Source organism: Aquila chrysaetos, chromosome 2 (genome assembly GCF_900496995.4).
Source record: "Aquila chrysaetos chrysaetos chromosome 2, bAquChr1.4, whole genome shotgun sequence".
NCBI classification, from domain to species: Eukaryota; Metazoa; Chordata; class Aves; order Accipitriformes; family Accipitridae; genus Aquila; species Aquila chrysaetos.
Window position 1 is genome coordinate 42,585,507 of NC_044005.1, and position 26,090 is coordinate 42,611,596.

The window sequence follows — 26,090 nt, forward strand, 5'->3', positions numbered from 1 at the left end:
TGTTTTTCACCTGAAAATTTTCACTGTCATTTTAGAATATGTGTACAACATAAGTTTTGAATTACTTGTATTAGCCAAAGCTAAGTCACAGAAAAGTAGAGTGATATAGTTTCATCCTCTGTGAAGGAATAACACCAGAAAACACTTAAGGAACGATGGACTAAAAAGCAGTTAAATGATATCATGTTGTTATTGATGTGATATGACACAGTTTGATTATGATTATGATATTACAAAACATGTATGATTTAACAGAGTATGTAGAAATTCCTGCAGTCATGTTATCCACCCTTGTTAAAATTCATAGAAGGACTCTAAGCCCTAATGAAATTTTTTCTTTTTTATCTGTGATTTTATTACCTATTATTTATTTAAAGTTGAACAGTCAGCCTATGATTTTCCTGCCTGATAACCCAAGCTTGAGCTCTAACCTCAACTTTCACATTTTCTTGGGTTCCAGGTATGGGACTATTTCTTATGGACAGCAGAAATAATAAGGGAAATGAGAGCCAAGGAGACTATTCGGGACATATCTACTAGCAGCCTGAGACTTACTCAGCATCAACAGCTACTGGCAGAGATTGAAGCACGAGAAGAGAAATATAGTCATGTTGTACAGCTAGGACAGTCACTCTTGCAAGATGAGGAAATGGGATCAAAAGAGGTAACTGAAACTCATTCGAGTTGTCACACGCATTCAGCTGCCTAACACCATTGTAACTATCATTCTATACTATATCGGGCTGTAAGCATACAAATGCCTGTGTACGCTCACCCATTATCCATATGCATGACCTACATTTGCCTCAGTGTGTGACCTAGTTTGGGCACAAAAATGTCTGTTCCATTTCTTACTTCAGCTGTAGATGAGTGCTGGCATCTCCCGAGGGCCCACTGCAGCAAGATGGGGCTTATTCAAGAAGTTCACTATGTTCTGAGCAATGGAGATAATTCTACCCACTTCCCAAACTGTTTTTTCACACAAGTACTATGCTTCAAGTTACAGTACAGTATCCATACCAGACCAGGCTGGACAAAAACCTGTCACCCAAAGAATGAAAAAACTCAAACATATGAGAGAGTTTAAAGATGAATCAAAACATTTTCTGTAGTAATGAATTAAGCTGGTATATTTAACTCTTGGAAATGAAAGATGGAAATCAAAATGTCAGTTTACTCAAGACAAATAGCTTCTAAGATTCTCACAGCATTATTTCTTTTCCAGTACCTACTAGTTTACTTTTCCCTGACAATTCATTAACATGTTTCTTGAATACCTTCAGAAAACTGCAGAGTTCATGCAAATTACTCTCCTGTCTGACCAAGCTATTTCCTGAAAATTTGTTGAATATTGCAATGTATTACTATAGTAAGTAGAAATCTTCCTAACTGTAAAGTCCTTCGCCTGTAGAAAAATGTAGGAAAAAAATCATTTATAGAAGGCCTGTGGGTGTACAAAGTTTGGAAGCAGAAATTACATGAAGTCTAACATTGAGGCATGTATTCACTGATTAGGAGAATATGCTATGTTAATAACTTATTTAAGCATCTGTCCTATCCCAATTTGAAGTGCTATAATTACACTTTTATGGCTAAAGATAATGGAGAATTAGGATTTGGTTCTAGAAGGTACACTTGAGAAACAGTTACCTTTCTTTGCTCTTGGCTTGGACTGCTGTATATGCTGTAAGAAGCACTCCTCCATTCCTGAAATGAGGCACTTCTGATTATCTCTCTGCCCAAATATAAATGCTAGAATTTGTTCTACTTTTTTCTGTTTGATAATTTTGTTGTAATTTAAGGGGCTTATCCACTACTCCACTTAATCCTTTCTCCCCCCACCTTACCCTCTTCCACGGGCTGTAAAGATCAACTTGAGTTTTTCATTGGAAATTGTGTTCAGATTCAGCAGAAGCTACAGGCTCTATTGGAAGAGAAGGAAAATGTATACAATGAATGGAAACAGAAGAAGGAGTGGCTGGAGAAAACACACCAAGAACAAATGTTCTACAAGGATTGGGATCACCTGGACATGCTCCTGAACTCACAGGAGGTTAGTGAATTATAAATGCGAAATAAGCAGTTAAACTCTTTGAGCATTTGAACTCTTCCAAACTAAAAGGGGCACTACTGTTCACCTACAACTTAAAATCCTTGGGTCTACGTATAGACAAGACACTCTTTTTATTGTTATTGTTTGCACTGTGGTATCACTTGGAGACTGTAGCAATGTACAAGACCCCCCTTTCTTATTGGGCTTAGGTGAGGAACCAGAAACAAAAAGTTGATCCTTGCCTGAAAGATAATTCATTGCAAATAAACACAAGAGCTAACAGATGAAAGTCACAACAGAAGAGGGAGACAACAGTCCAGTATTAATCTGCTTTACAAACAGATGTCAGCATACCAACTGTTTAACCACTGGCAAATTGTTTTATAGGCTCCAGAGAGAAGGGAAATTGTAAAGAGGGTTTGAAAGAGGACAGGGAGATTACTTTGCAGGTGTTGCTGGAAACCTCACCCCAGGCTAAGGGTTAGTGCTGGGGAAATTCAAATAGTGGAAAATGGATGTTGGCAGTGTGAGTTAATCCAGCTAAAGGAATTGACTTCTCAGTTCTGCAAGGGAGTTGATAGCAGTGTGGAGAACAACTATGAAAGAATTTGATTGTAAGGAATATTAGTTTCTGTTTGATGCAGTAGAGAAAGTTGAGCTAGTGAAAAAACCCTCTCATGAAAAGAGGGCTGATACAGTTAATGCAAAGAGACAGAAGGATGTTATTATTATCATCCTGTTGCAGCTCTTGAAATAGAATTTTTTTTTTCACCAATATTAAATGATCTTTTGTCTTTCTTGCACTTTCCTGATTCATGGAACTATTTAAAAAGGTTCCAGCCTGAGGTTTGACATTTGCTGTTACAAAACTGAGTGCAGAATTTAGATGTCTTTTCCAGTCACTCTCTGCAAATTCATGGATTGATAGCTCTAACTGTGTTGAGACTTGGCATGCAAACCACATTAATGCATTAAAGGTTGCCAAACTGAAGAGTTGAAGTGAAGCTGAAGGTTGTTGTACCCCTGGCTGATTTCTTATTAAGGAAAAATAATTCTTAATTCTCCGGGACCACTAGCAGCATAATATAATGGGTCTTGGTTTGTGCTGAGCTCTCTTTTCTGCCAATGCTTTGCCACTGGCACTAAATCTTTTGTTGGACTGACCCTGAGCTGTGCCATGCAGTGATACTTAACCCTTTGGGATACATGGGCTCAAAGCCTTCTGCTAGTCATTCCCTGAAGGAAATCCGTATCTTCATAATTCCCTACAACTGGCACCCTTAGCAAGTATGGCCTGCATTCTGAGTATGTGCCAAAACATGAAACTAAAAGTTTCACTTAGGTTCAGGTTTCTGGAGTAAAATATTATATAGTTCTGCCCATTTTTTTTTTTATTTGTTGCTTAACTAGCAAATGGCACACAATTTGCATTATATCTATCTCAATTCCCTACCAAGCAGTGATACCTCATTGCTAAGCTCCTAAACGAGTTAGCATCATCAGGGAACATATAATCTCTGTACAAAATTTTGGCCACTGTATTCTTTCTCTTTTCATGAAATGGAGATCAGCCAACATGCAGAGGCACTGTGACTATGGCATTGGCTTTGCTGTACATACCTCAGAGGTAAATGCGTAGGAAGTTGCTATGGGTTAGAGTTTTTTCTTGCCCCTCAGTCATGAGTCCTGGTTGCAAAAGAGTATATTACTCTTACATGAAAGGGGTTGCACCTGGCATTTTTGGTATTCCCCCAGCACATTCTGTACAGGTAAACCGCACTTCATATAATTCTTTATTCAGATGAATTTACCATTGCCATATGCTGTGAGGTAGACTGCCACAAAACGGGTGGGTGTTCATCACAGACTGGGTAAATTCTCTTGGTAGGATCAGTCACAGTACCTGCCTTCTATCACAAGTTTCTTCAGCCAAAGCAAAGCCTGAGCATGAAGACTGTGACCTTGAGGGCTATGAAGGGAAAGATTCTATTACCAGAATCTTTTTCTTGTAGTATTTTCTCTGTGCACTTCCAAGGAGCCTGGTACTTAGTTGTTCTCACTGTGACTAAGTGTTCAGAAGGTGGAACAGTAAAGTGTGGACGCTCGGCTGTCCCTCCCAGCACCCCATCGCACAGATGACATTTTACAGTCAGGGAGAATGACAAGAAAATAAGGAGTTGGTCTCATCCATGCAGGTACAGGGAATGAGGGAACTATGGTCGTCGCATGCTCTTATGTTCCCTCTACCACCCTCTGCATCTGATTTGTTTTTACTATTTTTTTAAAAAAAGAACACTCAGGTTGAAAAGAACACTCTAGCTGTGGAAAGAACATTCATAAACTTTTTGTTTCTCATTTTGCTTATATTTAATCCTCAGGAGATTACTGATTGAAGAACTGTTCCTTTTGTGAGAAGTCTGTGCATGTAAGAATTACAGCTGCATGCTCGCAGAGTTACTGTTATAAAATAGAAAAGTAGGTCACAGTGGTGTGATCATGTAGAAAAATACCTTTGATATTACAGTCAGTGACCAAGTATCTACCTGCAATATACCAGGGAAATTACAGAACGCCATGGATTTCTAAATTTGTAATCTGGATATCACAGTCAGCCATATGTCTCCTCCTTCACTGACACAGTCCCTACCATCACCAAGTTACCACAATGCCTAGAAGAGACTGTTATGGATTAGTGCTCAGATTTAATCCAGGAAATGTTTAAGTGCTGTTAGGTGGGAAGAAGAGATGCTGAATTTGTTCATATCCAAGGATGCAAACAAACAGACCCTCAATGAGCTGTGAGCATTCAGGAGCTATGAGCATTCTCACTACTCTGGATGTACCAATTAGGACAATACTGTGAACAGCTTTGCTTTCAGGAATTACTAGCTTTCCTCCATCATAATGACTCACTCCTGTATTGTCCATTGTTGTCATCTTGGTTTTAAGCTGACACTGAGCAAAAGTACCATGGAGAAAAGGCAACTACCCAGGAACATCAGCTTGCCTTAGAGCTACAGGGTACTGGTGAAAGCACATCTCAGCTGTACTTCACAAATTCCACTGCTACCTGCTCATTTTAAATCATATTTTGCTGTCTTTAAGTCAGTTTTACTGATTTGAGACCTGGCAATGTCAGCGATCACCTCAAAGTCGTGAGTAATGTCAGTCCATAGTGAGTATAAATAGTGATGCAGGTTCAGGCTATTATGCTGCTGAGAAGACAGAGACTATATGTGTTTACATATGAAATAAGCTCTATCTTTGAAGAATTTATGGGATGAAATTACTAAAGAAAACAAACCATTTCAAGAAGGGGCTCATTTGCTGCCATTCACGGAAGAACAGGAAGGAATTTACTTTTTACTGGATTCTAGCCCTTCCTTAACATACGGTGCATCAGCTTGGCCCTGAATAGACATGGCAACGTTGTTTTGATTCCTCTACAGCTGGAATTCCTATATTCCCAGAATACCTCCCATTGCTTTTGTTCTCTCATCTCTAAGTGGGATCATTCTTCAAACGGGTTATTCCTGTGCTGCAGGACTCCCATCTAAATGAGGGATAAATAGGAAGAACCACAAAGCTGTCTTTTGCAGCTGCCACCATCTGCCTTATGAATCAGTATATACTATTGGACAGTTAACTGAGATTTCTTAGTCACTATTTGTATTTTACTTCTCTGCATTTGACGAACAATTGGAAGACGAATCTATTCCTTTTGGATGGAGCTCTGTTACTACTATATGGAGTTAAAATGTGGCTGCATAGTGACGCAGACTCTGCTCCCTAGGGAGACAGGCAGGATGGTAGGAAAGCAGTCCTTTCAAACGCATTTTCAAAAAGTATTCAGCCAAGGCATCAATTGAAGACTCTCAAACCACTTTCCCAATGGGGATTTTATAATTTGCTGCTTTCAGAAAGGACAAAAGCAAACACACATTCAAAAAGGATTCCTATCAGGCAAACAAATATAAGCAATCTCTCCACCCTTTGTGTTTCTCCTGACTTTTGTGTGTGAGGCAAAACTCAGTCATGTGCATTTCACTTTGCACATCTGCAAAATGTGTGTAAGAAAGCTGCTTCTGTCATCCCATAATTTTTGGATCCTATTTTCCCAGTACTTCATATGCCTTAGACCAAGTCTCTCCCCTAGCAGCAAGAGGCAGGGGAAGGAAGAAGGCAACAGAGTGTTTTAAACTAAGAACTACTACTGAGAACTGCTCTCTCATTTGCTGTCTGTGCCAGTGTGACGGGTTTGACTTTATGCCAGCATCTTATATTACATCCAAGTTACTTAAACCTTCGAAGGTTTTCTGCAGAATTTAGTCTAGGATTGTTCTATGCTAAAGAAAATAGAGCACATGTGGAGAAAATTAGGCAAACATCTATCTTTTTAACTTTTTTTTATTATGAATTCAGTTGTGCCACTGCATGGAACTGTTGTAGGAAAGTCTTCTAAGACCTGTGAACTGAGATCTTGCCATTCGGAGTACAGACAAGCAACAGCTGAAAAAGAGAAAGAAGAAAAAAAATCCTTTTTGCTTTGAGCAGAAGCAGTGTCCAGTACACTCTGCTCCGTTCTAACCTTTTCACAGCAGCAGATGCATTGCTCAGGTTAGCTGCTTTCCTTTTTTTCACAGACGAAGTAACAACGAATTTGCAGGCTGTCTCTGGCAGGCGTTTTTGGCTCCCTCCTACTCTGTCTGCAGTCTTACTGTCAGAACGCTCAGGGAGCAGAGCCTCATGCTCCGTAATTTATCTTCCTGCCCATCCCACACTCATATCACTTTGCAGACGTGACAGGCGGTGGTAGCAGTATTAGAAGAGCTGTGCATTTTTATTTTGAATGTGGATTTTTTTAGTTTATGAATTTTTTCCTGGAGAATGTCTATTCATCTCTCATTCCTTTGCTTCAGAGGAAGAATGGAAATTTCCAGTGCCAAAGGAAAAAGGATTAGGAGTTGGTTTTAAAAACAGGGGAAAGGCAAGCTTCTGTGGCTTTGGTTTTTGCATCGTTTAGGACTAAGCTTCAGAATGTCATGCAGGGACCATCGCTGCAAACTTTCATCTGAAACCTATGTCTCCACTGTGGAAGTGATGCTGTCTTCCAGCAGAATGACCCCACCTCCTCCTTTTGAATCTGCTGTGCGGGACAGGCCTTTTCAAAAGATGCCAGCATCAGCATGGCATCCTCCCACTGGTCAATCAGTTGCAGAGCTTCCTCCAGGAATTGCCAGCTCACCACCAAGCAGTCTGTCTTCTGGAGCTTACTGTTCAAGGCTAGATGTCGTCCTGGCACACACAGACCAGAGGAAAGGTTTTGGGAGCACTAGTCACTGTGTCAATCCTGATGAGACATCCAAGTGTTCCAGTCCTCCCAGGGACCCTCAGGGCCATAGATATGAGGGTTCTGGCCCTTGGTCAACATCTGCATCTTACAGGCAAAGTCCAGAAAGAGAAAAAAGTGTTCATCGTATTTCTTCTGAAAAAAACAATCCCTTGAAGCTTGCTGTATCTTTGCCTTCTGACGTCCTTTCCTGCAAAGCTCCACCAAGCTGGACATCACGCCTAGACGTTGATCTGTCTGCTATTCCAGCTGTTTCTACAGTCTGCAGCAAAAATCTGCATGCGTCCCTGGAACCTTGTGATTCTCTCCCACCCCAGCAAGGCTGTAGCCAGTGCAATGTCCAAATGCCAGATCTCCATGCTTCAATGAAGCTTTACATTTCAACTTGCAGCTTGACGATAAAGCCTCTCCGAGCAGATTCCCATGGAAGCAGTCATGCTCATTCAAGTCTGCTCATGCCACAGTTAGAGAAGGTGCCTGAAACTCCGGCTGGTCTTCCAACAGGATCCCAGAAACCAAAACAAGGCTTCCCTTCAGGTGGGTCTCCAGGCCTTCAAATCACAAGATTTCATGTGACTTCCTCTAAGTATCCTGGCCTTCCCCAGCAGACTGTCTCCAGAGATATATGGCTGTCACCAGCTGTGCTGACTGGAAGAGGAAATTCAGCTAGAGGGAATGAGGTCACGAGCAAGGATTTAAATCCAGAGCTGATTGTCTTTCAGAACCACCCTTCATCTAGGCCAGAGTTTAGGAAGACTCCATGTGATGGTCTAACACCTGCTCACCACAAGGTTTCCAAAATCACCCTGATACTTGCCACCCCTTGGACTGCTATGCCTATCCAGGTGGTAAGAGAATTTAGAAGAAGCCCAAGTCCAACAATCTTTATCAAAACACATGATTCAGATATAGCTGGTCCACCCTTTCACCCTGTGGAGATTGGGGCTGGCCTCTCTCTGTCAGTGAATCCAGTTTGCTGCTCAGGATTGCTTTCTAGCCATTGGGCAAGACCTGGTTTGAGACCTCCCCAGGAAACATGCACTCTAAAAAGTGTATGCCCTGACAACCTTTTGACAAACATACCAGCTCACACCACATCTTCAACTCACAGAGACACAGAGGGTGCATGGTGTCCATCTATCGCTGTCAACATTGCATCCTTTGGATCTGGGAGGAGAGTGGTGAAGATTTCCATTCCATTCTAGGAACATTTGCGAACAGAAGTTTTAAGTTGCGTTAATCAAGCCATATGGATTTCTTTTTGTATGCTTCATGCTATGTTCCCACTCCCTAGAGATGACTTATGGGACAATCAGAAAGCTACTTGTGTTCTGCTGTCACCGAGGCTGCAGCTACAGCTTGATCCATCCTAAATGAAGCTGAGCACTCTGATCTGATTGAGCACTTAACAAGTGTTTCGTTTTAACCATTAGAGTACTATTGTCAACAGGACATGCTCAATGCTCTGCATGTTTCTTACAGTTTTTGCATAATCGGGTCATAGTGCTCAGCACTTTGAAGGTTCAATACTTCAGAGCCAAGAACTGGTTTTCTTCTCTGCTAGTTGGTCTGGGACAAATCCTCAGTGTAGTTTTTCTTAGTTTTTTTCTGTTTCACTGTTTTCATTTTCTTGTCAGATTATGCTATATTTCTAAATAGTTAATTCCTGGTTTTGTAACTTTTAAAAGTAATACTTGTTTTCAAAACACAAAATATTTAAGTGTGTAGGAAGAAATCACTTTTTTTCCCCACCCTTAGAAAAAGAGAGGTACCACCCTTTCCTGAGGGAAATGAAGGGAATTTAGTCTCCATAGCATTCAAATTTGGATATCCCAGCAAAGTTTCTAACAGTGAAGCTCTGGGGCTTTTAAGAGGAATTTAGTCTGCCTTCAGACGAATGTTTCATAAGTAAATATTTTAATGATGATGTTGTATGGGCATAGGATTCTGGTCTAACACCTACTACTTACAGGCTAGGGGTTGAGCTTGTGAATTTTGAAGGAGGAGGGATAGGTGGGAGGAAGGGATTGTAGCAGTTATGGGAAAACAAACACTGACTTCTCTCTGTGTTTTTCCCATATATGTTTCCAATGTCAAGTAATTATGTTCTTATGCTGATGAGACAGCATGCAGTGGGAGGGGGGAAGGAAATTTTAAATACATTTAACATCAGAATTTCACATCTAGATTGTGAGGTCAGAAGCCAATAATACAGTGATGTCGCTATGATGGAAAAGGTGTATGGTTTTGTTTGGTTTTTTTTTTTTATAATCATCTTCAGTGTGTTTTATTCCACTTATGGTTATAGTATGATACCTTGTTATAACTTCTGCTGAAGTGAAGCATGGTACAACATATTTGTGAAACATATATAATCATGGTATTAAGTACATTAATTTACTTGCTAAAACAAATTTAAATTTTTTTTCATTAATTCTTTTTTGTGTTTAATTTTATCAGAAGTAAGTCAAATCAAACCTTGTTGTTATCTATATGGGCAGAGAGTTTGGACTTGATTACATGCTTTAAGTGAAGGCGTTTAAAATTGGGAGTAATTCTGGCTTTTAGTACGTGCTTTGAGCTGAAAGATTTTCAGTGGAGTTCCAGCAATCTCAGCAGCAAGCCCAGGGCAGGCAGTGAGGGGCAAAATCTGTGAAGCTTGTTATACTGTAAAAAGCAGAAGCAGGAGAAGGGAGTGGATCTGCACAAACACTTAAAAGAGTTTTTATTCTAGAGAAATAAGAATGATACTTCTTGGAAGACAAATTTCTTTTCGGGCTGTGTCAGCTTCCAGTGTGTATAAAAGTGAAGTTGTGGCATCCAGAAAGCGTAGTTATCCTAATGACTAAAATGTTTCATTCAATATTTCTCCAAAAGCTAGAGCTGGCCTGTGCTGTCACATAAGTGTGCATATAGTACTATTTAATTTAAAATGAATATTTTTTTTTTAATTGGACTTTGCATTTAGTTCTGCATTAATTTGTACGTAAGAGGTCTTATGACAGTGTGGCTAAATCTATGCAATGAGCTCAGAAATAGTGAAAAACTCTGGTTAAGTAGGGTTAAAACCTCCATTTCAGTGCTTTGCATTGTTAATAACTTGGCTATTTGTAATATGCTCCATTTCAAATCTCAAAAAGGGCCAAGTCCATTTTGTGGTTTTAAGTGTCTTTGCAAGTCTTCACTTAAAAACAAGTCCATTATATAGCTAGTGGTCAAGTCTTTGGTGCTTTCTGTGGCTGAGCATTAAATTCCTGATGATGGGCCATGATTCATAACAGAAACAGACTTGAAAGAAAGTTTATACCTGCTGTGTTCTGTGAGAGACCCTGGTAGGTTACCTGAGGAGAGCTATTCAGTGTTTTGTATTTGAAATGAACACATCTCATTCAAAGCAGGAGTTTGGGGACCTGTCTAAAAATATGCCAAAAAGTGATGCAGTTGGCTACAGGCCAGCATTGTGGTGTGGGAGCCATTTTCCATTCTGCTTTCAGATTGGTATAACAAATGCTTAAATGAAAAAAATGTTGCGGTTCTGATTCTAGCAATTGCTGTCATAAGATTTCTGTTTAAAAGACAAATGGAAAGTTTTTACCTCACCAGCTTTCCAAGTAGCACTGTTAGTGCTACTAGGGCTGCTTTCTTCTAAGTGTATTGCTATTGCCCCTCCTGTAATGTACGCAGCTAGTTTTCTTTTGCACCAATTTTCTTTTGTGCACCAGTTTTCTTTCTCAGTATTAAAACCTGGGTTCCCAAGAGCATTTGCATGGGCTTCTACTTGGAGGACCTGGTCCAAAGCTTTCAGAAATCAGGAGGACTTTTTCCCACTGCTGTAACAGCTGAAGGAATGGGGCTTTGAATGCTCAGTGTTATTTGTGTGTAGTGATTTTCAGTGGGAGCAAGGCACAGAGCACTCCAGTGGCAGCTGCTTATGACTCACCATCCTACACCCCTGCTCTCAGATGTCTCTGTTCTTTTTCCAAAGAAAGTAACCATCATTACCAGTACATGTTCCTCGCTTTTTTCTTCCACCACAGATATATGGGCAGGAAAACTAATGTCTAACCATTTCTTCAATTATCACAGAGTTTGCAGTTTCACTGCTAATGGTTACTAAATAAAGGTCCTGGAGTGATATGTGGAAAATTATGGGAATTTTCTGTTTCCTCAGGTAAATCTTTTTTGACCAAAACTGGTAGATAATCCACAAAATATGACAGAGAAGCTACAGTGCTTTTAAAAGCAGCATTTAAAACACCAAAACAGAGGTGCAGCATGTGGCTGTATGTGTACCCCGAACAGGAGTGAGTTAGATTCAGCCAATAACTTTTTATTTTAGTGTTAGTAACAGCAGTGTAAATATGGATGGTAATTATAAGTGGTTTAACAAAGCATTACAGAAGACAGACATGGAGCCCACATGTGTGGAGATCTTCCTCTACAAGAGCTAACCAAATCCAAAAACACTCTAAAAAAAAAATATCTGTCATATTTCATACACTTGATGAGTAGGATAGATCAAAGGATTAAAGTTTGAATGACAAAATATCTGCCTTCCGATGGGGGTTGTATTTAACATACAGAGGCATTAATGTTAATGTATTTCTTTAGGCATCCTGGTGATTTATGGGCCAGACTTATTAAAAACTTAGGCCTGTTGTACAGTGGCCTTCCCCTCTTCTTGACAGCGATTACTGTTTTGGGGTTTATTCACCTTTCTTCTGATACTTGGCATGGATTAGTACAGAGCAGTCTGAACATCTGGCCTAGGCATGATATTCTTCTGTGCCTTTTTCTGTACATGCACAATATTCCCTTCATTAACTCCCCCGAAATGAACCAGAAAGTCAGGCCAAGTCTGGCTGTCAGTCCTCTTAGCCACAGCTGCCAAAGAGGGCTGAGTGGCGGCAGCAGCAGCAAGGTCCATCGGCAGGCTGGAGATCGAGGTGACAAAGCGAGGTAATGACTGAAATCTGGGGGCTGCCCAGGAGGAGCAGGGCAGGGCTCAAACCTCCCCTCAGTGCAGCTCAGGCGAGGCTGGGGCCGGGGCTGAGCCTCCCAGGGACCCCCAGGTGGGAGCAGAGGGGCCGTCCAGGGGCCGGGCAGGGCTGCCAGAGCCTGTTGGTGCACTCAGACCCTGAGAAGGTGGTGGGGATTCCTCTGCACATAACACATGCCTGGGAAACCTCTCCTTCAGAAGATGCCCTGTGGGGTTAAACAGTCATCCAATATTTCTGTGCAGACAATGAACATCACTGCTGGTTTTCTAAAGGAGCTGCCAAAGAGTATCTTTTCTCTCCTATAAAAAACACCCTGTAAACCGCTACAGAACTGTAATGTTTTGCAAAGCAAGAGAGACCTCTCTAGATGTTATTTTTCCTGTGCATGTCTAGGGTTTTAAGGCACAGATCTACCTGTGTTCTTTACTGGCCTTCATCTGAAACTAATAGTGGTTGTGTTGTTTCACTAATACTATTCTGTTTCTTCCCTGCCTCTTAATTCTTTCACGTTATATCACTGATGTCAGATTCTTCTTCCATCTCTGCTAATTGCACTTTACCCAGGTAGAGTTACTGGTTGGAATTTCTCATCCTTATCCAAATACTTATGATTCCATGAGCTCACAAAAATGGATTACACAGTGCTATGTCCCAGTCGATAAATGCAGTCCCTTGTAGCAGCCTGAACTCCAAAAGTCTGTCCGGTCATGTTCACCCCACTGTGAACCTTGTCCACAGGTAATTTTTGCTCACGTCCCATCAGAGCCTCTGACTGGGGTTTTTGTCCTGCTGTTGTCTTGTCATTGAATAAGGGAAGAAACTGTGGGCAACTAAATCCACTGGAAAAGAAAAAATTCCTACTGGCCTGCAGAATTTTTTTGTTGATAATAAGATAACTACATTGTTTATTCTTTTGCATTTGACAAAACTGAATGTAACAGAATGCATGAGAGAAGTAATTGGGCAGTCTGTTTTCCTAGTACCAGAAAAGAGTCAAGAAATACTGTGGTGCCTTAGAGATGTCTGTTGATTAGTTAGAAACGGTCCTCACAGTGTTGAAAGTGAATAGTGCAGATGTCAGTTTCCTTAAAACTGCATTTGTTATTTTAGACTAAGGTCTTTCTGCATCAGAGACTGACAGGACAGACAGTAAATAAAATTAATGCAGGCAAGTTGGAAACATGGCCTGAAAAAATAACAGCTGTAATATACTTGGTACAGATGCAAGCTATGACATTTTTCGGGAATAATCAGCTGCATAAATACAGGATGGGGACAAGGTGGTCTGATCGCAGTTCTTCTGAAAAGTTTCTGGAAGCTTATAGTAGATTGCAAGGTGAACTTGAGTTCATGGTATTGTGTAAAAGATAAGCACTATACACAGATATATGCAGAAGATTACAGCTTGAAAGGCACATATAAGCTCCCTGCTGTCTTCACTACCTTCACTCCAGCAGCCTTATTGCTTATTGCCTCTTATTGCATCAAGTATTAGAAACCCCATTTCAAAATAATTGGAAATGGAGAAAACCCAGAGGAGAGCAATAAGAATAATCAGGGTCAAGAAGACACAGCCTTTGTGGAATGGTTGATCAGATCAGGTTTTAGCCTAGAGAAGACAGAAATCCCAGTGTGCAAAAAGCCTACAAACACGTCCAAGGCTGAGCAAATATAAATTGAATTATGTCTTTACTGTGATGAAGAGGGCAGTATGTAATGAGGTGAAGTGTTAGCAATGCATTTTCAGGCTAGATATTTGGAGAATCTTGCTAATGGCAAAGGTAACGTACCACTGAAAGAAATTGCCCAGGGAGGCTGCTAAGTCTCTGTTATTGGAAGTCTTCTAAGAAGGAATCATACAGACATCTGTCAGACATGACAGTGGTGGTCTTGCTTTGGATTACAAGGATGGGTTAGACCTCTGCAATTCACTGCCAACCTTGTGACTTAGTGATTGCAATAAGCAGTGATAGGTCACTTTCCTTAGCTGGGCCTGTTAATGCTTTTCTTGCTCAAGACCATGAAGCTCTACTATTTAATTTCCAGTTTCAGTTGCCCCCTGTTCCTTTTTTTTCCTCTCAAGTGTACTCTCAACTGCAGAGTTAATACCTCTTCTCACATTTATGAATCGGGTTTATGTGATAATTGATCCATTGAACTATTAAACTTTTTTTTATAGATTTATTTGAAAAGCAGTGACTTCGGAAGCTCTGTAGATGAAGTAGAGCAACAGATAAGGAAACATGAGGCTTTTGAGAAGCTTCTGGCGTCACAAGATGAGAAGGTACAAAAATCAACAACAAATATTCTACCAACCCCTGAGCTAGAATGATTATTTATTTATTTATTTATTTATTTATTTATTTATTTATTTATTTATTTATATATGGCAACACATTAAATTGCTGACAGCTGTGATACACCTGATATGCTTGAACCAAAGAGAAAATGGGGAAGCTTAGTGAAATAAGAGGCAGAGCAGCGGGGAACAAGTGTTAAACACTCCATGCCCAAGTCCTGCCTGTATTGTCTTGCAGTAGACAGGAAAACCGCTTAGTAGGTTGAATAGTGGGACTTAGCAGAAGAAATATTTAAAGCAAGCCATACTGTGTGTTATGGATATCAGAAGTTCCTGCTTTTTTCATAAAAAGAATCTGTGGCTTTTAAAGCAAGTAAAATACAGTGAGTCAGAGGGGATGACTTGTCTAATTATTTAAATATACTTTTGGTATACGATGTCTGTACCAAATTGGCTAGCCTCTTTGCACCTTTGGAATGTTGATGCTGAATTGCTGAATTGCTGAACAGATGCTGAATTGCTCACCTGCATGTAAAGGAGTCTGCCTGGCTGGTGGCCACTGCTGTAATTCATCCAGACTAGGGCTAAATTCAAACCTGGGGCTGTGCCTGGGTTCCCCAGAAGGAATGAGCTCCCAGAACCCGTGCCAGCTCCCTGCCAGACTGACTGCTCATATTGAGAGCTACCTTCCAACACCTGATTTCCACAAAGCAATAAAACCTGAGCACTCATGGGTGTAAGGCTTGCTCCATGATTCCTTGCACTGGATGATCAGTGGTATAGGGACTCCTGGAGCTACAGCTTTAATTCATTTAAGTAACCAGGGTGCACTACAGAGACCAATGACAAGGATGTCATAGATGTAACACAGTATAGAGCGAGGGTGGGGGGAATGCTGCTTAACTTGTCCCTGCTATTCTTGGTTCATTCCAGAAAAAAGGAGAATCTTTTAGGTATGGAAAGGAGCCTGGGTTTTGTTTCTTTCGTACCACTTGGAAGCATAGAAATGATTTCAGATTTGTTGCCTCCTCAGATGATGTCTCTTGAAGAACAGGCAAGCAGGCTAGAAAAGCTTGGTGGACTGGAAGGGCTAAAGATCCAGCACAAACTGAATGCCATTCATGAGAGGAAGCAGCAGATCAAGGATCTATCCCAGAGTAGAAGAGAGAAGCTGCAGACCACCCTTCTTCTGGCACTTTTCTACCAGAACTTGGAAGAGGTAAGAGGGTTTTAGACTGGGACAGGGGCAGAAGGCAGAGGAGCTGCCTACCTCTGCTGGATGAAGTGCTTGCCTCTGCCAGAGATTAAGTGGATTGATAATCTACTCTGGTATGGCAACTCCTGCCACACTCGTGCAAAGGGATGCTCCAATGCCATCGCTGTCACTATGCCATCGTTGTGGCATTGTGCCCATTACAGCTGCTTTACACATCAGGAGCTCTGCTAAAATAAAAACTAATAAAAGGAAAACTGCCAGCTGCCACCTTATTTTTCCTTTGGTGGGAAAAAAAAAGATATTTCAAATCAGGGTGAATATAAAGTGGAAAGCATTATGGCAAGGGTGCCAAGCTTTACTAGTGGGTGTTCACTGAAGGGCTTCAAAACAGCGCTGTAACCTAGCATAGCTCTTCAGCTACTGTAGACTGGGCTCTGCAGAATATGTTCGTCTCTGTCTCCTGTTCTGGCCTTAGTCCTGTAACTGAGTAGCTCTGCTCCTGGCACTACTGTTAGAAAGACATACTAGGTCAGTCTTTCAAAGGGCAGCACAACATGTGTGACTGAAAAATGTCCTAGCATCCAGTGTGCTGGCATAAACAACAGCACACAGGCCCAGAGGGACATTTGCAAACACTCTTGCTGGTCTGGTATGCACCCCTTCTGCTGCTGCATCCCATGGATTATCCTCCATCCTTTAAAGAAAAACTGCATGTCCTTGTCCCCTCCCAGCCCATGAAAAAACACATGTCCTGACACAGGTCAAATTATGATTGTCACCAAAGGAGAATGAATGCCTGTAACACAGCTGCTGATGACAACCAGATTATTTTGTTTTTAGAAAAAGAGTAATCTAAGGAATAAATGGCTGCTAAAATTCCATTTACAGCACAATATATTTGGAACTTACCACCACCACAATAGTCAGACATTTAAATACCCTTTTCTTTGGCTACACTAAAAAGCCAGAGCTGCATGCTCTTTTTTTAAAAACCACCAGTAATGGCCAGTCCACCTTGTGGACTAGCAGAGGGGAGTGGATGGAGTGGATGGTGCATTGTACAGTGCTAATATTTTCAAAAGAGCAATGTAGTGTTGATGGAAAGGTCACATAACTGCCAGCATCCTCTCTGGTAGAGAAACTGTCAATGCCCTCCTAGAGATACAATCAACCCATTAGGTAGGAATACTTCCGCATTTCTTCCCACGTCTCTGTAATTGTCAAATCAGTGCTTGGGCTGGGGTCCCCCTTCATTCTTGAATTACACATTTATAGCAGAGGATCTGGCCCTGTATAGTGAGGAACATTTCCCTTTTCTCATCCACTTTCTCCACATAAATTCAGCCAAGAGTTCTATAGGGAGTTTTTGCTCTCAAACTACCAGCTCATTTACCTCGCCAACCTGAATTCATTGCCTACTGCTGTAGAATGTGAATGCCACCAAGGAATTAAAAAAAAAAAAAAAAAAAAATCTTACAGTAATATCTCTCTTCCTCTTTGTTGGGTAGAATGGAATGTTTAATTTGATTTTAGTGATGTTCTGGGTGTGTATGAGTTCATATATAAGAATAGTCCCCAAAGGGAAGTTAAATTGCAGAGATGAGTTTTGAGTTTAGCTGTGAAATCAATGAGGTCATTGCTTATTCTTACTTATTAGGAGAACAAGACCCATAGTTCAGGTCCCAATCCCCTAAAAACTCTCCCTCCTGCAATCATCTTAAGTCATTTCCATCGATCAAACAGAATTTTTTGTGTCAGCAGAAAATAGTGATCACTGTCATCGTTAAAATTCTCCTAATTACTCTCTAGAAGCAATTACACAGATTGCTACACACGTTAGTACAAAGACAACACAGTCTGTAATTACTGATGAGAGGATGGAGAGCTCAACATCATATGGTCTGCCTAGAAGGGTAGCTGCTGCAGTTTGTACCCTTTTCAGAGCATAGGATTTTGGTTTTTCTGCACAAAACCCACAGTGACTAACTCAAGAGATCACATGCAGCTCATAAAATAGGACACACTCTCCTACAGTAGAAATAGGGCGCTTTTCTAGTTCCAAAGAAGTGAGACAGACTATCCTATTGTCACAAAGTCTGTACCTCAGTGTTAACATGGAAGGCAAACGAGCAGGTTGCTACCTAGAAATATGTGTATTTATTTAGGTTATTGCCGAGGAAAGTTCATAAAGTTGAAAGTTTTGATTTTAACTGGCTCTGAGTTTTAACACCAACTTTGAAACTTGCTCATTATATTAGTGGCATTTAACTTCCTTTCCCTTTCACCCTCTATACAAGAGAATAAAAAAACATTTACTTCTTTATCTCAGAGGAGTGAGAGAGATAATTAGTTATTGTCTTTATATGTCTGGAACTGGCATATGCCTTTATATGTTTTAAATATTTCTGTTATTAAGGATCAGCGTAATTTACAAAGAGTTTGTGCTCTTGAGGTTACAGTAACTGATATTTTGAAAATGTAGGTTTCTAAATTGATAGTGCCCACATATTTTATGAGTCCCATAGAAATAAGCCTGGTCCCATGTGCCTACACTGAGCATAACACTAGTCTCCCTATTGTCTTCGATAAAGTGAAAATGCCTGTCCGGACAACTGTAAGTCTTTCCACAGAAAGATCTTGGAACAACAGATCAGCCTTGCTTCACATCTGAATGTGGACATGGGGCCAGGGGAAGGATCTCTCACTCTCTAGAGCCATCCTAAGTAAGCCTAAAATAAACCAAGCCACTAAGAGTGCAGATGTGATTGTGGTTTGTTTTTTTTTTAAATGGCTTGGTTCGGTCTTTCATTAAGCCATTGCTTATTATTAAAAAGTAGGAGAGAAATTGCCCTTTAAGTGGCTGTATTCAGGGGATTCATTTGTTTCTCATCCTAACTGTATGGATGAGCCTCTCCCATTCAAATGAGAGGTCAGTTAAGTGACGTTAAAGCGTTAATGTGTGGCTGGGTAATGGGAGAAGGCCCTACGTTGTGAGGAGAGTGTCAGAAATGAAAACAGCAGATGACAGTGTGCTGTCCTGGGCAACCTTGACATGAGGCTCCTTTTTGAGTCTCTAACTGTGCTTTGGAGGGGAACAGTTTCTGGAGAGCACACTACTAGTGAAAGCTATTTTTGTTATTGTTTATAGAATTTCAGCAGCTGAAACAACACTTCAAATCATTAATTAACTGAGAAAATCCTCCAGTTGTCAAGTCTTGTGTAGCACAGTTCCACAAGGACAGCCAAGATGCTTTGAAACTGATAAAGCTGGCTTCAATTTGCTGTTCTTGTGTTGTCAAAACATTAGGTTACTTCAGTGGTCTGAGGACAACAGGATCAGTTACAACATTTGTCAGGTGTTCAATTCTCAATGTTTTGATGGATAGAAAATATTTCCTTCAGTGCTAAGGGCTAAAGTTCAGCAGACTTCAAAGAAAATTGTGTAAAACTCACTATCCTATTGTCCATTTTATTCTGCATACATTTAAATCCCTTAAAAAATAATTTCCTAAGAGAAACACATAACCCTTGCTTTGATAGTCCTCATGATTCACCTGCTTGTCTGAATCTGGTGTTCCTGACTAGTCCATTTTGAATTTTATGAAGTGTAAAAGCGAATAGAGTTGTATTTTCTTTCAAATAATCTGACTAGTGCTTGGTCCCATCAGTAAGGCTTTATTTGCTTTGCATCTTCCATTTAGGTCTCACAACATCATCTTCCATTTAGGTCTCACAACATCGTTGAGATCAGGAAATGTTAGTGCTGTTTTATAGGTGAGACACAGAATTCTTAATCCAGTTTACAGGTAAGTCAATGACAGAGATAGGAGGTGAAACTCAGAGCCCTAAATCCAAGGCTTAGCTGTCATAATCTTGTTTTAAATATGTCTACCATGTCAAGGCTACGTATCTGCTCAAGGATTCTCTGTATCTAATCTAGAAGATTGTATAATCTCTTTATGGCTTGTGATAAAATTTGGGGTATTCAAGGAATTTCTCATTATTCTTGTGGTCAGCTAAAAAATACTTTCATTCTTATCTGCTTTTATTTCTTAGCAAGTAGAATAGTTCAGAAACTAGAGAGCCACTTTCAGCTCCCAGCTCAACCTACCTAGCCCAGGCATTAGACACTTGCATGGAACAATGATGTGTCTTGGGAGGAGGCCACAGGACAGCTGTAGTTGCCCTGCTAATTCTGACACCTCACACCGCTGCAGGCAGAAGACTGGATCAGTGAGCGCATGCAGAAGCTAGAGGATCCTTCCATACAAGACCCTAGCAATCTGCACGACAAAATGAAGCTGCTGCAGAAACATCAGGTCTTTGAGGCAGAGATTCTAGCAAATGAAGAAATCGTCACAGCTGTTAATAAGGTAACTCCCTCACTTCGCTAGTATTTTTACAGATCATTGCTGGTTATCCAAAGGACAGATAGATGAAATGAAAAGGAAGGGTAGCTTCTTCACCACTTCTATATCAATTATCCTACTTGTGTGACAAGAACCCAGTTGCCATGCCATGGAAATGTAATGCTGTTAATTTACAACAGAGAGATTTGTTAATTGCTCTATCTGGGGAACTTCCATCTTTCCTTATTGCCCGAAAAGGAAGATATCACTGACTTGTTCCTTGCCTGGGGTGATTACTCCTACAAAAGGTAAACAGGATTTCATGCCCAATTTGTGAACATTCTTGTTGAAACTGGGTGAATCACATAGCTGAAGGGTGCAATCATCTGTAATACCTCTCTTGGTGCTTCTACTCCATGAATGTCATTCTTGGCGGGGAAATATTCAAATCCTAGTGTTCTTGATTCCCTCCAGATGTAAAAGCTTTCCAGCTGAGCAGTATCATTTGGGCAGTAAGAATTTATATTTGTAATTTATTGTGCAGTCCAAGTTAGGAAAGTGAGAGATGACCTAGAAAGGTCATGTAACTTGGTAATCACATGAAAAATTAGTGGCAACCTTCATTTCTAATTTTTTCTCCTAAATGTGAAGAAAGGAGAAACCCTGGTATCAAAAGGTCACCCAAAATCAGGAGAGATCCGTTGCCGAGTTCACATGCTTCAGGAGTGTTGGGAGAAGTTGAAGAGAGCTGTTGCTGCTCGTGGAAAGATGCTGGAGGACAGCCGGGACTTCCTGGAATTTCTCCAGAAGGTGGACCAGGTGGAAGCCTGGATCAGGGAGAAGGTAAATGGATTCTAGTATTTAACCTGAGCAGCACACTAGAGGCTTGCTGTTTAGCAGTGATCTTCTGATAAATGTGTCATCTTCCAGGATACTTTCTTAGTGGCTTTTGCCTGGCAGAATCATGACATGTTCTACAAACAATATGGACGGAATGATTCAACAAATTCTAAAAGTTTTATGGAGTGTTTCCGTGCCAGAGTCAGTTGGACAGTATTACCACATGTTCTTACATAAAATGCGCACGTAAAGAGATTGTGATTATTGGTGGTTGTCTCGTGTGTCTCTGTCAAGAAAGAGAAATGAAAGCAGACTAGAATGGAAGCGACTTGAAGCATTTGGCAACTGGCACTCACTCTCATGGTGTATCAAATCTGAAAGTTTCTCTTTGTAAGAGTGAAAGAAGAGCCATTTGATCCACTAAGTTTTCATTCAGAGGTTGCTTCCATCATCAGTAATAGACTGGAGAGGGAGCTGGGACTCAGTCTCATCATTATCTAAATATCAGAAGAGACTACTTCAGAAGCTGTAGGTCAGTGATTTACAGACACATCACAGAACTTATTGCATCAGCATAAGCATTGGGACGTGCTGTGTTCTTGTACTCTTAGCCTGAATGTTTGCCTGTCTGCTGCTTATTTCACCAGGAAGTCATGATTAATGTAGGTGATGTGGGAAATGACTATGAACACTGCCTGCAGCTCATGAAGAAGCTGAATGAGTTCCGTGGAGCAACATCAGGGGTAAGAGGTGTTTTCCATGCACATTCCTTGTGTGGCTGGAAGCAGCAGTTAACTTTCCAGCCCAGCAGTATATCCGGGTAACAAATACAGTTCCAATACCCTGAGGAGGTGAAAGATCGGGGGGTAGGAAGCATTGCCACTTTATAAGCCATTAAAAAAAGATAGAATTTTCCCTCATTGTGCCTTCTGCCTTGATGATGTCTAAACAGATCTGTCAAGTACTCATGACACAACCTAAAATTTTGGATTGAATTACATGTCTGGAATGTAATGTCATGTCATATTCTGTGAGCCTGAGTTTCTGCAGATTTCCAGTTTGGTTCATGCAGTCGCAAGGTCACAGTGAGTTCCATCCAAAAGTGGATTAAAAATGGTTGTTTCAGCCATGTTTAAATCTGAAAGTTGATATAAACCTTCCATGAACAAGCCCGTAAAAAAAAAAATTGACCACTTTCTCCATTTCCCTCCTTTATTTCTCCCTTCCCCTTCTCCTGAGGAACAGTCAAGTTTCTCACATTCCTTCATCCAAATGAAGCCCATATATCTGGGGGCCTTTGTTTATAGAGCGCACGTGTTTATTCATAAATCATAATGTTAATAATCAGACATTCAGTAAAATAGAGCAGTGGTTTACGCTTTGGATAGCAGCCATGTGACAAGACAGCTGTACAGCTCACCTTTCTGGGCTGGGATCTCTGACCCTCTTTTGTGGTTCTGAGTCATGCCAGCTGCCTCTCTTGCCTCCAGTGAGATGTGTTAACCTGGGCACCAAACCTCGGGAATTCTGGGGAACAGGCCCTGCCACAGCAAGGGCCACCTTGTGATGTGCTTCAGCTCCCACCATGAGAGCTGTGTGGTCATACATCGAGGGGATGCATTTGCAGCAGCCTCTTGTTCTCTCTGTTTGTGTGAACTGCTACAGATGTGGACTAACAGGTCTGAGTATCATGCAGGAAAGATTACTGTGCTGATTTGCTAGTCTGGAAGCTGTGAGGAAGGTCTGGAAAGAGGTGTATTAGACCTTTGTGAGTGAGGTTTACTCTAACTTTGCCTCCTAATATTAGTTATCCTTTGTTTGCCTCTTACCTTGTTGGCAAGTCCTGTTATGGCAGCTCCCATTTTCTATTTCTGTTGCCTAATAGGAGAAGGAGACAATCCTCTTCTATGCAAAGTGACAGTATAGATATGCCTGACACCTGGGAGGAAACCCTGAGCTCCCCTTTGAGAGCCCAGCAGAATTTCCTGTGACAGTGCATTAGTACTGGATTTTGGTAGAGAGCCAAAATACTCAGCTTCAGCACCAGGGAATTAGTGTAGAGTCCTTCATTGGCCCTTCAGTCCTCACCAGCTGAACTGTGAGCTAAGGGGGGCTAAGGGATGGAACAAGGGCTCTGCGACAGGTTGTACCAGCTAAAAGAAGGATGTTGCAAGAAGCAGAAACAACCTAGTGTCCCAGTCAGTATAAGACTCCGAATAGGAAAGTCTTCCCATAAACTAAGGTAGATTTTATGTGCCATAAGAAACTCGTGGCCTTGGATACTATCAGCTTGTAGCCACTGCTCCTGTACCACTCTGAACATGACTCCTGCAGAAAAAGGCTGGGACAATGATACCCTCATAGCTGATGCTTAGTTATACAGTACTTCATAGGGTAATACAAACAGAAGCAGGCTGGTCCTGGCACAGTGTATGCATCCATCCAGTCTAGGTTTTCCCACTAGACAAATCTGAGATCAGGGGAGGGAGAGATCATCCTGCATTGATGGCTGCCAGATTTTCTACTCATATTCTGTTACATTGTGCTGCTATTATTTACCAGGAGAGGAGACTGCTGGGTTTCTGAAGAATATCTGGCTGTCTACAGGTTTCTCTTGTTTACTTTATGGCTGTGTGTAATAGTAAAGCACATATGGAAGCACGCACATTGGTATGGATGTAGCATAAATAAAATACAAATGGAGTCAATACTTCTATTAACAGTGTGCTGGCATCTTGCAGCTGTGCTTCTACTATACCAGTGATTAATGTCTCCCTGCTAAGCTTGTGATTTACTGGTCTAAGAAAAATAGAGAATGTTTTTGAATCTTGGAGCAGTGTTCAGTTTTGGCCATCTGTCATGCTCCAAAAGAACAATTATTCCACTATAGTCCAGATTATATGTGCAATGTGCAAATATTATCCTTTCTGTGGTGTGTACATGGGAAGCAAGTTGCCTTGAAGACTTAGCATACCTTTTAAAATGCAGTGATGTTGCTTTAGAAGAAAACTCAATGGCATGGGTTGTCTGGGTTTCTCAAGGCTGTATGGATTTTAAGCCTGTTGTCCACAGTACAGAGGCACTTCTGGACAGAAGCCCATCTAGAAAAAACAGCGAGTAGGCCTAGGAGCCACAAGTCACTACCTGTTTGACAAGAGGAATAATCTGCTACACGTCAGCTGTTCCACAGCAGCCACCTATGTAACCAGCAACTGCACCTATGTTTCTTCAACAAATGAGCCCCTGCTGGAATGCATGGCTTAGAAATGAAGCTCTGAGGGTTATCATCTAGACCTAGATCATTGTTGTATCTACAGTCATTAATGTTCTTTCTTGCCTTTACTGTCTTCTCATCAGGGACTGGTAACACCAGCAGTTATAGTAGAGCAAACCCCATGTGTCTGAAATGCTTGGCAGTGAGTTAAAACCCTTGCTTGTTGCTGTTATTGTTGGTTTTCATGTCTCAGTGTAAAACTCAGTCACAAGCATTTCAAACACATACCTTTGTTGCTTTTCTCACTTTACAGGAGACAACAGTGGATGATGCTCACATCAGGGCTATCAATGCCCTGGCCATGAAACTGGAGAGACAGAACAAGGAAGAAACAAAGACAATATATGAGCGCCGGAAGCAGCTGAATGAGAAGTGAGTATGCTTTTAGTTAGAGCTTCTGTGTAAAGCAAAAACAAGAAGCAAAGATTAGATGTCTTGGGTCGGGATAATGGGAGGAATGACGACATATATTTTCGTCTTTAACATCATGACTACAAAACATCAGACACTGGATTTGCCTTTCAAGACTCTCAGAGCAGTTAGCCACAAGGATTACTAGCGCAGCAGGGCCGAAGTCATGTTTCTAGCCTTGGAGGCAAATATGCTGTTTCACAGCACTTTACACACTAGATCCATGAAGCTAAGACACTTCCATCTGTTCATATAGTTGTCCTGGTGAAGTGCATATTGCTTTTGCTACTTCACAGCCCACTAGCTAAGAACCAAAAGCATGAAGATAGGGATTGTAAGGTTATTGAGAGTTTAAGGAAACTGGATCAGTACTTTTTAGCTTTTAACCCCCATGCCATCCTGAAAACTTGGAATAAATATAAACACATAGTCCTGTCAGGCTAATGCTTTCTCTCTGTGATGTGTCCCCTATTGTGGGGAATTGGGGATCAATACATAAAGTAGTTCAGAAATCCTGTCTTTACTTAGATCTGAGAATCATGAAACTCAGTTGTGGATATCCTCACCTCTGAAATACACCTCTAAAATATTCTTTTCAATATAAGGTGGAACAGTTTCCATGGTAACCTGAATGCATACAGGAAGAAGTTAGAGGGAGCCCTAGAGACTCATGCCTTAATCAGAGAAATTGATGACATCACAGAGAGAATTACCGAGAAGGTGAGTTCTCAGATTTTGATTAATTAAAGTGGGAATATGTTTTATTTTGCCAACAATGATAAACCCAGGCACGCCCATTGCTAGAGCGATACTGAGTATCCAGCAGTGACCTTTGATAGTTGTCTGTATATCAAGTTTGTAGGAAGGCTGAAATGTCATTAAACATTTTGCAGATTACCAATTCTAAGGCATTCATGGTTAAAAAGGTACATTTGAAATGTACTGTAAGAAATTACAGATTAGAGTCTGCAATAAAAGGGGATGCTGTCTTTACCTAATGAGAAGTTACAGAGAAAATGAAGCTGGACTCTTCTTGGAGGTTAATAGTGAAACGGTGGGAGTCAGTGGGTACAAGTTGCAACCAGAAAAGTTCCAAATATGTGTAAAGTGAAAAAAATCACAGTGAGAGTGATCAAACACTGGAGCAGGTTACCCAGAGAGACTGTGGATTCTCTGTCCTTGGAAACATTCAGATCTCAACTAGATCAGACACTGAGCAATCTGATCTAAGGTGGCCCTGTTTTGGGCAGGGGTTGGACTAGATGATGTTCAGAGGTCCCTTCCAATCTAAATTATTC

General features: G+C 41.0%; 1 protein-coding gene across 3 annotated transcripts in view; it reads left to right on the top strand.

Moving 5' to 3' along the window:
* SPTBN5 (spectrin beta, non-erythrocytic 5) overlaps positions 1 to 26,090 on the top strand; it is a 109,179-nt gene that overhangs the window by 50,929 nt on the left and 32,160 nt on the right. For all 3 annotated transcript variants that reach the window (XR_005933754.1, XM_041128072.1, XM_030004503.2), the window contains exons 35-43: positions 461 to 664; positions 1,904 to 2,053; positions 14,583 to 14,687; positions 15,736 to 15,921; positions 20,136 to 20,291; positions 20,919 to 21,110; positions 21,755 to 21,850; positions 24,635 to 24,753; positions 25,398 to 25,512. Coding sequence is in view for 2 of the 3 variants with exons in the window: in XM_041128072.1 (XP_040984006.1) it covers positions 461 to 664; positions 1,904 to 2,053; positions 14,583 to 14,687; positions 15,736 to 15,921; positions 20,136 to 20,291; positions 20,919 to 21,110; positions 21,755 to 21,850; positions 24,635 to 24,753; positions 25,398 to 25,512 (1,323 nt within the window). In the remaining variant the exon portion in view is untranslated. The remainder of the gene's footprint in view (positions 1 to 460; positions 665 to 1,903; positions 2,054 to 14,582; positions 14,688 to 15,735; positions 15,922 to 20,135; positions 20,292 to 20,918; positions 21,111 to 21,754; positions 21,851 to 24,634; positions 24,754 to 25,397; positions 25,513 to 26,090) is intronic.